A 12,756-nucleotide genomic window follows, 5' to 3' on the forward strand; every position below is an offset into this window, starting at 1 on the left:
TCTGCTTACTTAGACCAAACCAAACCCTGAATTATGTTGGAAAATATGTGATGTTTTATGAAGGATCACATAAGAAACAACATTTTTTAGTTGTTTTTGAAACTAAAAAACTATTCAAAAAGTTTTAAATAGTTTAGAAAGGACTTTTACATTTTCATAATATTCATGGCTGTGTGGTAAAGCTGACATTATCTCACTTGTAATGGTTCAGATTGGACACTGTGACTGGCCGGTTCTGTGCTCCAGGCCACATGTTTGATACCCCTGGACCCATGCAACGAAGTATAAAAAAAAACGTGTCCACACTTTGGCCTGTGAAGAGTGAAAGCAGATATACGGCGTGATATCGAGCCAAATGCTTCAAAGTGTTCCTTGATGATGTGATAAAGAAGTGGCGTTCCTCCTCCAACCACAAACAGGAAGCTCATGAAGCGAGCAGTGTCAGTGCTTGTACGACACTCACCACGAGACCTCTGAGCAGGATGGCTGCAGTCGCACAGCTCTGCTTCTACCTGCTGTTCACTCTCATCAGCAACATTCATGCAGAAGAATTTATCGCCATAAGAGAAGAAGGAGGCTCTTTACAGTTCAAGCTCCCAGATCAAAACAGCTCCTGCATCACCTCCAGACGTGTTGGTGAAGATACTCTGGTCCTGTGGAACATCTCTGACCTCTGGAACAGAAACTTCACAGTACATGAAGACCTGACAGGACGACTCTCATTTCCTGAGACATTTCATGGTTCTCCTTCATTTACTCTCAACAACCTGACCCACTCAGACTCTGGACTGTACCAAGATGTGTGCTGGACTCAGGGCAGGATGACATATGAGAGAAACATCAGCCTGACTGTGTGTAAGACAGTGAGGTGGGAAGAACATTGGTGGGGAGAAGATATCACAAGTCATGAAGACACTGTAGACGTACAATGTAAAGGAGCAGGTGAGAATCTGACGGTGCGTTGGATCAGACATGACAGTAAGTGGCAACAAGCCAGGCCGAGTAGATTTGAAGACAGAATTTTGAAGGTGAATAAAGTCCAAGAAAGTTTCCTGGAGGTGACAAACGCATCACTTCTTCATGTCTTCAATGAACAACAAACTGTTTACATCTGCCTGGTGATGAACCAACAGCAGTGTGTGAGCACTTACTCTGCACATTTGATCAAACAAATAAAGCGACGTTATGCTTCAGAGGGAGACACAGCTGTGCTGGAGTGTCCCTTCATGGACCCCATTCATGACCAGCCCCCAGTTTGGATGAAGGAAGCAGGTCCCTACAATACTGTTCAAGAAATTGGTCGAAACTTCTCGCTGGTACTTCCATCACTAATGTTAAATGATTCAAATTTCTACCACTGTCTAGGTCTAACAGTAAGTCATTTGTACTGGCTTTTGGTGTGCCCTAAATTTGGTCCACCTGCAGTAAAGGTTTTCTCAGAGGGAAATGAAGTCACTATGAGATGCTCTGATGATTGGAAAAATAGTACTTCGGGCTTTATGTTCAATAAGTTGATTCAAACAGAAGGCAAAATTGTGAACGATGATAAGTTATGCAATGACAATAGAATCACTTGTTCCTATGACAGCCTGATAATCTCTAATGTCTCACTGGAAGATGCAGGAGAGTATGTGTGTGCAGGTTTTAATTTAGAGTTAGAGTGTTTGTCAGCAGAAACATTTGTTCTGATCTACAGAGAGCCCTTTGGGGTTTACTCGACCTTCTACAGAGTCAGGTGGATACTGCTCAGCAGTCTGCAGGTGATGCTTTGTGTTGTTGTGGTCTGTGTGACACAGAAAACCAGGAGAGGAGAGCGGCTTTCAGCTCAGACACACACTTAATATGCTTATAATAATAATAATAATAATAATAATAATAATAATAATAATACATAGAAGTGAAGAAATCAAAACAAAAACAAACAAAAATATTATTGTAGATATGAATATGTACCTGATTAGACGCCTCGGTCTCTTATGTGATTATGATTTTATCTTTTTAAATTTTTAAATTTTTTAAAATTTTTTTAAATATTTTATTTTAATTAATTAAAATGTTTTAATGAAAAACTATGAATTTTTTTAGCGTAATAATAATAATAATAATAATAATAATACATAGAAGTGAAGAAATCAAAACAAAAACAAACAAAAATATTATTGTAGATATGAATCTGTGACCTGACTGGACGGTTCAGTCTCTTATATGATTATATATTTTAAACATTTTGCCTTTTTTTTAATCTTTCGACTTAATTCTTGTTTATTTCTGCTCATATTTTATTTCAGTTATAATGATTATGTGCTTTTTTGTTTTATGTGATTTGATGTTTATCCATATCTCATTCATGTATCTCTCAGAGTATCATTTTGAATATTCTTCTGTTTCTATCAGTGATCAGTTCGATCTATAATAAATGTTAGAAACCAGTTGTAAATGTATTCGTTCTTCACTCTGATGTGAATCATTATCATCTCTCTTGGAAAATGTATTTTGTTATTGTGTTTAAGAGCAGATTCATTACAGCACCATGTTCATCTGCACTGTATTGTTTTCATTGTTGTGAATAAACATGATTGTCTGATACAGCAAACACTTCATAATATGGACGTTACTGCTTTGATTGTGTTTTTATATTCTCCATTTTTGTTAGGAATCATTTCTGAAATAAAAATATCTAAATCTAATTTAACAGGCTGAACGTTGATGCTCTTCTGTCAATGACTCCATGATGATTTTAAATTTTAATAAACACACAATCCTCATATTTCAGTGCAGGATGTAGAGCAGAGTATATCAGTCAACTGGATCAGAGCTCATCAGCATTTTGAACTTAATATGCAGCCAACACACTTTAACACGTGTCTGATGTAGAGTGAAACATATCATGGAAAAATGGAAGACGAGAGAAGCTGCATGGTTATCATCATTTATTTATTCATTTATTTTTTTTGCCTGTCCCATTTGGATCTTTAGCCATCAGAATTGTTGTTTGAAGGCCAAGAAAGATGCCATGTTGGTCCATTTGATTGACCTTTATTATAATTGTGTATTTGTTTTATTTTATTATCGGTTGTTACAGACGGGACAGACATGACTGGGGGATAGGACAGGGAGAAGGAAAGAATGAAAGAAAGAGAGGGAGAGAAAGAAAAACAGAGGGGAGAAGAGATGATGAGAAAGGGGGGAAGGAACAAAAAGAAAAACAAACAAAACACCTGGATCACCTGTATGGAGAAAAAAAAACAGAAGAGAAAACAAACAAAAAGTGCTATATAAATGCAAGCCATTATTATTATTATTATTTTGCTTATCAGGGATGTAAATCCTTAGGTGACGGCCAAGCAGGAAACAAGGTCATAATTCTCTCTGTGAGGGAGGAGGTATAGCCCCCCCGTGAGAGGGGCCAATGTGTAAGAGTTTGTGGAGTGCTCTTTGTCTCTGTATATAAGATGTAAGGGCGGTGGCCACAATTCAGAGATGGTCCTGGCGTTTCACTGGGATGCTCTCTCCACATTGAAATGTGTTCATTAAACCCACTTCAAATCAAGTTCACTGGGTGTGTTGCAGGTTATTGTTAGATTTTCCACAACAAAGTCCAAAGATGTGAGATGACAGATGTGTAAGAGCAGGCCAGCTTGGTGAGGTTATTAGTTGACGCAGTAGACTTTGCTAATGGCAGGCAGAGAGCAACACCGTATAACAGCAGTGAGAGCAGCAGTTGTACTGGATGTCATATGTGTGTTATACTGCAGAGGGCAACAGATGGCAAGATATCTATCATAGGACATGATGGCCAAGGTGAAAAACTCAATGCTGTCATAAGAGCACAAACAGAAAATCTGGAGCAAGCACAGAGGAGCAGAAACAGTGTGAACATAAGAGAGCATCTGAAGCAGGAGGAACGGAAACAATTCAATTTAATTTTATTAATACAGCGCCAAATCACAACAACAGTCGCCTCAAGGCGCTTTATATTGTAAGGTAGACCCTACAATAATACATGCAGAGAGAAACCCAACAATCATATGACCCCCTATGAGCAGCACTTTGGCGACAGTGGGAAGGAAAAACTCCCTTTTAACAGGAAGAAACCTCCGGCAGAACCAGGCTCAGGGAGGGGCGGGGCCATCTGCTGTGATTGGTTGAGGAGAGAGAAGGAAGACAGGATAAAGACATGCTGTGGAAGAGAGACAGAGGTTAATAACAGATATGATTCAATGCAGAGAGGTCTGTTAACACATAGTGAGTGAGAAAGGGGACTGGAAAGGAAAAACTCAATGCATCATGGGAATCCCCGGCAGCCTACGTCTATTGCAGCATAACTAAGGGAGGATTCAGGGTCACCTGAAACACCTGAAACAACCCTGTACTACCATCAGTGTTGGGAAGGTTACTTTTAAAATGTATTCCACTACAGATCACAGATTACATGCTTGTATTTTGTAAGGTATTCTGTTACGTTACTCAATGAGAGCAATGTATTCTGATTACTTAATATATTATCATGCTTTTTACAGCTACATGAATGTCCTATTGCTGTGTGATTTATTACTGAAGGTTACTCTCCACACCAACACCAGCTAGATGTTTAAATCTTAATATAAATGAGTAACAGTAGGTGGACATTAGGTAAGGCTGCACTTTTTGCAGCGATCTCGTATAGAAAACTATTCCGCGCGAATATAAAACAGGTCCACGGACACATAACGGGTATGACAGTCCATTCTCCCTGCGGCACGGACTACACTGCCCATCAGGCTTTATGCTTGAGGGCGATGCCTGTAACACTCTGCCTGTTGCCTTCATATTGAATCATTTTTTGAATAATAATTTTTAAAAATATCTTTTTGTCATTCATCACAATCCTCCCGACAGTGTGAGAGTAAATAAATGCCTTTACAACTTTACAACTTTTACACAATCACGACCTGACCTGAGGTCACATGCAAGTTTCAGGTCATGGACTGAGCTGGACTCATCTTCGCTGATGCACTGCTTGTTAAATATTTCAGTTTGATCTTAGAAAAAAGATACATAAATAAGTTTTAGCTTCACAGCATTTTTGAAAAATCAATGACAAGCTTTAAAACATGAAACCAGGTCAAAAATGTCTCTGTCCGTCGCTGTCTCAACCTTTCTTTAAACCCCTTCCCCTGTTTTATTGCTCAGATTCTTTCCAGCTGTTTCCCCTGTTGTCCAACCTCTCGTCATCCTGTGTATTTAAATCCTGTTTGCCTCTGTTCCTCCCTCTCTGTCCCTCCCTGTCCCTCCCTCTCTGTCCCTCTCTGTCCCTCCCTCTCTCGCCCTCCCTGTCCCTCCCTCTCTCGCCCTCCCTGTCCCTCCCTCTCTTGCTCTCCCTGTCCCTCCCTCTCTTGCTCTCCCTGTCCCTCCCTCTCTTGCCCTCCCTGTCCCTCCCTCTCTGTCCCTCCCTGTCCCTCCCTCTCTTGCCCTCCCTGTCCCTCCCTCTCTGTCCCTCTCTGTCCCTCCCTCTCTCGCCCTCCCTGCCCCTCCCTCTCTCGCCCTCCCTGTCCCTCCCTCTCTTGCCCTCCCTGTCCCTCCCTCTCTTGCTCTCCCTGTCCCTCCCTCTCTTGCTCTCCCTGTCCCTCCCTCTCTTGCCCTCTCTGTCCCTCCCTCTCTGTCCCTCCCTCTCTTGCCCTCCCTGTCTCTCCCTCTCTGTCACTCTCTGTCCCTCCCTCTCTGTCCCTCCCTCTCTGTCCCTCCCTGTCCCTCCCTCTCTTGCCCTCCCTGTCCCTCCCTCTCTGTCCCTCTCTGTCCCTCCCTCTCTCGCCCTCCCTGTCCCTCCCTCTCTCGCCCTCCCTGTCCCTCCCTCTCTCGCTCTCCCTGTCCCTCCCTCTCTTGCCCTCCCTGTCCCTCCCTCTCTGTCCCTCTCTGTCCCTCCCTCTCTCGCCCTCCCTGTCCCTCCCTCTCTCGCCCTCCCTGTCCCTCCCTCTCTCGCTCTCCCTGTCCCTCCCTCTCTCGCTCTCCCTGTCCCTCCCTCTCTTGCTCTCTCTGTCCCTCCCTCTCTTGCCCTCCCTGTCCCTCCCTATCTTGCTCTCCCTGTCCCTCCCTCTCTTGCCCTCCCTGTCCCTCCCTCTCTTGCTCTCCCTGTCCCTCCCTATCTTGCTCTCCCTGTCCCTCCCTCTCTTGCCCTCCCTGTCCCTCCCTCTCTTGCCCTCCCTGTCCCTCCCTATCTTGCTCTCCCTGTCCCTCCCTCTCTTGCCCTCCCTGTCCCTCCCTCTCTTGCCCTCCCTGTCCCTCCCTATCTTGCTCTCCCTGTCCCTCCCTCTCTTGCCCTCCCTGTCCCTCCCTCTCTTGCCCTCCCTGTCCCTCCCTCTCTTGCTCTCCCTGTCCCTCCCTATCTTGCTCTCTCTGTCCCTCCCTCTCTCGCCCTCCCTGCCCCTCCCTCTCTTGCCCTCCCTGTCCCTCCCTCTCTGTCCCTCTCTGTCCCTCCCTCTCTCGCCCTCCCTGTCCCTCCCTCTCTCGCCCTCCCTGTCCCTCCCTCTCTCGCTCTCCCTGTCCCTCCCTCTCTCGCTCTCTCTGTCCCTCCCTCTCTTGCCCTCCCTGTCCCTCCCTATCTTGCTCTCTCTGTCCCTCCCTCTCTTGCCCTCCCTGTCCCTCCCTCTCTTGCCCTCCCTGTCCCTCCCTCTCTTGCCCTCCCTGTCCCTCCCTATCTTGCTCTCTCTGTCCCTCCCTCTCTTGCCCTCCCTGTCCCTCCCTATCTTGCTCTCTCTGTCCCTCCCTCTCTCGCCCTCCCTGCCCCTCCCTCTCCCGCCCTCCCTGTCCCTCCCTCTCTTGCTCTCTCTGTCCCTCGCTCTCTCACCCTCCCTGTCCCTCCCTCTCCCGCCCTCCTTGTCCCTCCCTCTCTCCGCCCTCCCTCCCCGTCCCTCACTCTCTCTTGCCCTCTTTGTCCCTCCCTGTCCCCCCCCTCTCACCCTACCTGTCCCTTGCTCTCTCGCCCTCCTTGTCCCTCCCTGTCCCCCCCTCTCTTGCCCTACCTGTTCCTCACTCTCTGTCCCTCCCTCTCTTGCCCTCCCTGTCCCTCCCTATCTTGCTCTCTCTGTCCCTCCCTCTCTTGCCCTCCCTGTCCCTCCCTCTCTTGCCCTCCCTGTCCCTCCCTATCTTGCTCTCTCTGTCCCTCCCTCTCTTGCCCTCCCTGTCCCTCCCTATCTTGCTCTCTCTGTCCCTCCCTCTCTCGCCCTCCCTGCCCCTCCCTCTCCCGCCCTCCCTGTCCCTCCCTCTCTTGCTCTCTCTGTCCCTCGCTCTCTCACCCTCCCTGTCCCTCCCTCTCCCGCCCTCCTTGTCCCTCCCTCTCTCCGCCCTCCCTCCCCGTCCCTCACTCTCTCTTGCCCTCTTTGTCCCTCCCTGTCCCCCCCCTCTCACCCTACCTGTCCCTTGCTCTCTCGCCCTCCTTGTCCCTCCCTGTCCCCCCCTCTCTTGCCCTACCTGTTCCTCACTCTCTGTTCCTCGCTCTCTCGCCCTCCCCGTCCCTCGACCCTCTCTCGCCCTCCCTGTCCCTCGCTCTCTCTCGCCCTCCCTGTCCCTCGCTGTCTCGCCCTCTCTCTATTGTCCCCTTCCCCTGTGAGGTTTGTTCCAGCTGTGTTTTCACCTGTTGGCTCCAATATTAAAACACTTTTATTTATAGTAAAAATAAATAAAATATTAGAAACCAAGATGTAGCGTCGTTGTTGACAGTGTCCTCAAGTGAATATAAAACAATGATGGAACTTGGACTTACCAGCAGCCGTGGACCCAAAAGAAAATCACACAAAAAGAAACTGCAGCCCACCCGGTGCTGTACAAAAGAAAGTGTGAAAACAACCCACCACCTGAGGTCCCAGGGCCACTGGCACGTCCTCCGTTCACTGAAATAAAACACAGAAAAATACATTAAAGGAATAAAAGGACACTGAGCGTCAGGCTTAAAACCCACTTTAATAACTTTAATAAAAGAAATCACACACACACACACACCACACTGGAAGACTTATACCCCACGGGTCAAACTACAACTCGTGCTGGTGGTAATTGTCCAGGCCTCAATCACAAGCCAGTCTGGCTCCCCACAGGCTGAGACCTGCAAACGAGGCAATTTAAAGTTCCCAGCAGGACTCTCGGGCAGAGGGTCGCTTCAGCCCGATCACAGAAGCGTGGGTACGAGCAACAGTCCAGAATAAAATAGAATAAAACCAGGCGAACCAGGAAAGGGTAAGCCTACTTAATAAAAACAGTCTCACAACAGGATAAAACAGGACAAGACAGGACAAGACAGGACAGCAGGCTCCACCGAGGAGGAGCCCTCACAACAGCGGCTAGGCAGGCGTCTTGATTCTCCAATTAAGGCTGGGCGAGTTGTCACGGAGAGGTGAAGGCAGCGATCAAACCCCCGGGACCGGAGGCGCTATACTCTCACTGGTGGAGATCACTCGAGCACCCCTCTCCGCAACGCCGGAATAAATCAGAAAACTGCCGCGCCGTGGCTGTCATATGAGCATATCAGCATACGCTTCATTAGTAGCAACAGCCTATTGGTTCCAAAGACTTTCACTTTTTCTTCCACATGGTCAGAGAATGGTCTACATTTGTTTCTAAAGAACAAACACATTGAGGTGTTTGTATGTGACTTGTACAAGAACAAAAGGCGTTCTGCTGTGCCGTCTCCTGCAGGCCTTTCAAACAGCAATATCTGATCAATCTGTTTCCAGACGTGGGTCGAGTATCCAAAAATTGTACTCAAGTAAGAGTAGCATTACTTTAAAATATTATTACTCAAGTAAAAGTGAAAAGTAGTCGTCAAAAAAGTTACTCGAGTAAGAGTAAAAAAGTACTTGGTGAAAAGACTACTCAAGTAGTGAGTAACTGTTTGAAATGTCTGATTTATTTTATAAATAAATGCTATCAGACAAACAAAAATAAATAAATATACAAACTGTAGTATTTTCAAAAGGAATATATGCAAAAACATCAACAAAATAAGGCACAACAATTGTTGATTTTCACAACAAAGCTTTTTTCACCAATACCTGCAGTAAATAATATAAATATATAAACAGTGCAAACAATTTCCAGTGACAAGATATGCTGTAAACTTTATATTCATCTTTGCTCCAAATGGCACAGCAGCCTCAGAGAAAACAGAACGAGGCATCTGTTCATACAAGGCAGCTCAGTTTACCATAAATTGTATGGGTGTGCATCTATTTCTGCATATTTAGCAAAAATGTGCCATTTCTTCACTCGGTGAGGTGATGGTTCAGCTTCAGCAGTAGTTTGCTCTCAAGGTTCTTCCTGTGAAGCTGTGACTGTTCAGCAGTGAACAGGAGTCCTGCATGACTGAGAAGTCCTTCACAAGCTCCAGATGCAGGAAGAGCTGTACTGACGTTGATCGACAGCTTCTTGATGTGAGGAACGCCATGCAATAGATCCACACCTCCAGTGAATGGACATGAACGGTACCTCTCCAGCTCCCCTGCTTCTGGCTTCCCTGACCCCATGGATCCATCATCTTCGTCGGTTAGGCTGCTGTTTGTGCTGACCTCATCCAGCTCTGAGTCTAGGTGATGTCTGATGATGAAGAAGAAGAGTAATAAAATAAATATACACTTTAGGACTCAGGGGAAAGGGATCAATAACAATTTAACCTTTACAGTTTGATGATTTAAAGTCTCACACACAAGCCGTCGAAAGGGAAGGGGGGGTTGCTGCTTCCAAATAGAGCACATTTCATTCATAATGATGTGAATCCAAGCCCATCATCTAGTCATGTTTTAAACCGTGGGTTGTGTGAAATCTCAGAAATGCACCCACAAAGTGAATCTGTGAACTAAGGTGTAGGTCTGTTAGGGTCTATTAGGTTATGTTGTGGTGATCCTCGGGTTGAGGGATTTGTGTTCATACTGGAGTGCAAAATTAAAACCAATGTAAGATGGACAAGAAAAGTTCAAAGCCATCAGGTGCTCAGTTTAGAAAAAATAAAAAAGAAGAGGAAGAGAAACGAGCAACAGATACAGGTAAGCAGATGTGTCATTGGATAATGGCAGGTCATCCTGAACCAATCAGAATACTTTATTAATCCCTAAGGAAATTATGTGGGTTACAGTTGCTCCAAAAAGAAATGGTAAAAATAGTAACAGTAACAGACTAAACTCCAAACAATACATTATGTTACAGATTTTAATATTAATTAGTCATTGTTAATTGTTGATTTGTCCTGTTCTCATTGTATGATGAATTATGATGGCTGTTTGGTAGCCGTTTGCATACTATGCATCAATGCATACTCTCTCTCTCTTCGTCTGTGTGTGTGTGTGTGGGGGGTGGGGGGGTGGGGGGGCGCCAGAGGGAGTGTTTGCCCAGGGCGCCAAACAGGCTAGGACCACTACTGCTCACACCTGCTGAAGTCATTTGATTGTCGGTACCTAACTACTGCTGTGTCTCTTCTGTACTTTCAGAAACAAGGATGGACCCGTGGGTGATGGGTAATGAGGTCATGCTGTTTGTGCACGTTTAAACTGATGTGAATGGGTTAAAAGGAGCACAGTTGCAGCTCAGTGGGGAGCGACTGGTAGTCAGGCTGTGCTGTGCAGTGTCTCAGTTTTTGTGTTGTATAGCAGAATGGTATGTTTGGAGAATGTTTCCAAGCTGTTCCTGTTATGTGACGTTAACTGAACTTCAGGTAACCTGCAAGCAAAGAACAAGAAACAAGTTCCTGTGAGGTATTCTGAGCCTCAAGGACGATGATAAACACTACAGAGATTACACATTTCACTCTAAGTCCCTACTTTGACACTGGTGCATACAGATACTTGTATTTCCTCGTTATTCTTACTTCTTATGCTGCAATTATTTGTGCTAACGTCCTGCTGATTGTGGTTATCTGTGTGAACAGGAGCTTACATGAACCTATGTACATGTTTCTGTGCAGCCTGTTTGTGAATGAGCTGTATGGTAGCACAGGGCTGTTTCCGTTCCTCCTGCTTCAGATCCTCTCTGATGTTCACACTGTTTCTGTCTCATTTTGTTTCCTGCAGGTTTTCTGTGTGTACACTTATGCTTGTGTGGAGTTTATAAACTTCGTCGTCATGTCTTATGACAGATATTATGCCATCTGCTGTCCTCTTCAATATAAGTCATGTATGACACTTAAAACAGTCACCACGCTGATTTCTCTAACATGGTTATTACCTTTTATTATGATTGTCGTGCTTATATCGTTGAGTGCTCCTCTACAGCTCTGTGGAAACGTCATCAATAAAGTTTTTTGTGGAAACTACGCCATCATTAAACTGGCCTGCTCTGACACCAGAGTCCACAACATCTTTGGGCTCATTTACACTTTCATCTCTGTCGTTATTCCTCTGGTTTTAATCCTGTACACCTACGTGAGGATCCTCAAAGTCTGTTTTTCTGGCTCCAAGCAGACTCGACAGAAAGCCGTCAGCACCTGCACGCCTCACCTCGCCTCCATCTTGAACTTTTTCTTCGGTTGCTGTTTTCAGATATTACAAAGCAGATTTGACACCAGTGGTGTGCCAAATGTTTTTGGCATTTTATCATCATTGTACTTTCTGACATGCCAGCCGCTCTTCACAGCGCTACTGTACGGGCTGAAAATGACCAGAATACGCATCGCATGTAAACAGCTGTTTTGTGGTTCACTGACACGTTTGTTCAGTTGTAGCAGTGATATCTTCTCCAAAAGCCACCAAAGTCAGAGTTATTGTTAATGCATGTCGATTAAAAGGAAAGTTACTTTGGAGCTGAAATCATTCAAACTTTGCTCTTCGTGGTTTTTAAAGTTCTGTTAAGTTTAGATATATCTGTTTTTGTCAGTATGCTTGAACAAATAAACTAATATGAGTGACTCAGTTTTCTGTTGTTCTGTCACTTGAGCAGAGATAAACAGTCGGGTGGTTTGGGATCAGTGTGTCTAACCTCCAGAGGGATCAACACACAAACAGCAAAGTAAAAGATGTGCCATCAAAAACTGTACATAAACACTTTGAACAGAGAACAAAATAAAAATATATTTTTGCTAATTCTTGCATAAAATTACACATTTAAACTGAAATCACATGAATATAAAGTTCTATTGATGGATAAATTTCCATCAGTCCACATGATTCAAAGTGAACTCACTTACTGCCATTTAACAGTGAGAACATTTTCTATAAAAACTGTTTCCCTCACTGAGATATTTGATCTTGCTGCACTGAAAAAATGGGATTAACATAAAAACAATATGTACATCGGTTGCACGCAATTAAGTTATGTTTTGTCAACCTTATTATTTTATGTTATAACTGCACACAATGTTTTTGTAACATGAACATGATTTTGTCATGTTGTTAGTATGCTTTTCATTCATGTCAAATATTTATAGAAACTACTTGTTTATCAGACATTAACGGGTTATGTAAAATGTAAAGAGCTCTTTTATGTTAATTGTATTTGACTACCATGTGTTAGATTGACAAGATAATTTTATGCTATAAATATGTGTGCATATATATATATATATTAGGGGTGGAAATTTACAAAATTCACGGTTCGATATTTTGGTGTCACGGTTCGATATTTTTTCGATACAAAAAAAAATGTTCATGCCTTTTTAATTTGTCATTTATTAAAATTATAAATATATATTTTAACTCAAACGTACAGTTTTTAAATTTAATGTTGCTGAAACAACAAAGTAATAAAATAAATCTATCTGATGGAGAAATCACTCATCTTTGGTAAAGAGAGTTTATTACA

General features: G+C 44.1%; 2 protein-coding genes across 2 annotated transcripts; both read left to right on the top strand.

Moving 5' to 3' along the window:
• Positions 1-482: 482 nt before the first annotated feature.
• LOC148099645 (uncharacterized) lies at positions 483-10,482 on the top strand. Its single transcript, XM_087851685.1, has 2 exons — positions 483-1,735; positions 10,452-10,482. Exons 1-2 carry the CDS (start codon positions 483-485, stop codon positions 10,480-10,482), a joined length of 1,284 nt encoding a protein of 427 aa, XP_087707811.1.
• A 254-nt stretch (positions 10,483-10,736) lies between these two features.
• Positions 10,737-11,726, top strand: LOC148099646 (olfactory receptor 4B13-like). The gene has a single exon (XM_087851734.1). It carries the CDS (start codon positions 10,737-10,739, stop codon positions 11,724-11,726), a length of 990 nt encoding a protein of 329 aa, XP_087707860.1.
• Positions 11,727-12,756: the final 1,030 nt, after the last annotated feature.

The sequence above is a fragment of the Neolamprologus brichardi genome, chromosome 14, assembly GCF_056152115.1.
Source record: "Neolamprologus brichardi isolate AB-2024 chromosome 14, ASM5615211v1, whole genome shotgun sequence".
In the NCBI taxonomy this organism is placed as follows: domain Eukaryota; kingdom Metazoa; phylum Chordata; class Actinopteri; order Cichliformes; family Cichlidae; genus Neolamprologus; species Neolamprologus brichardi.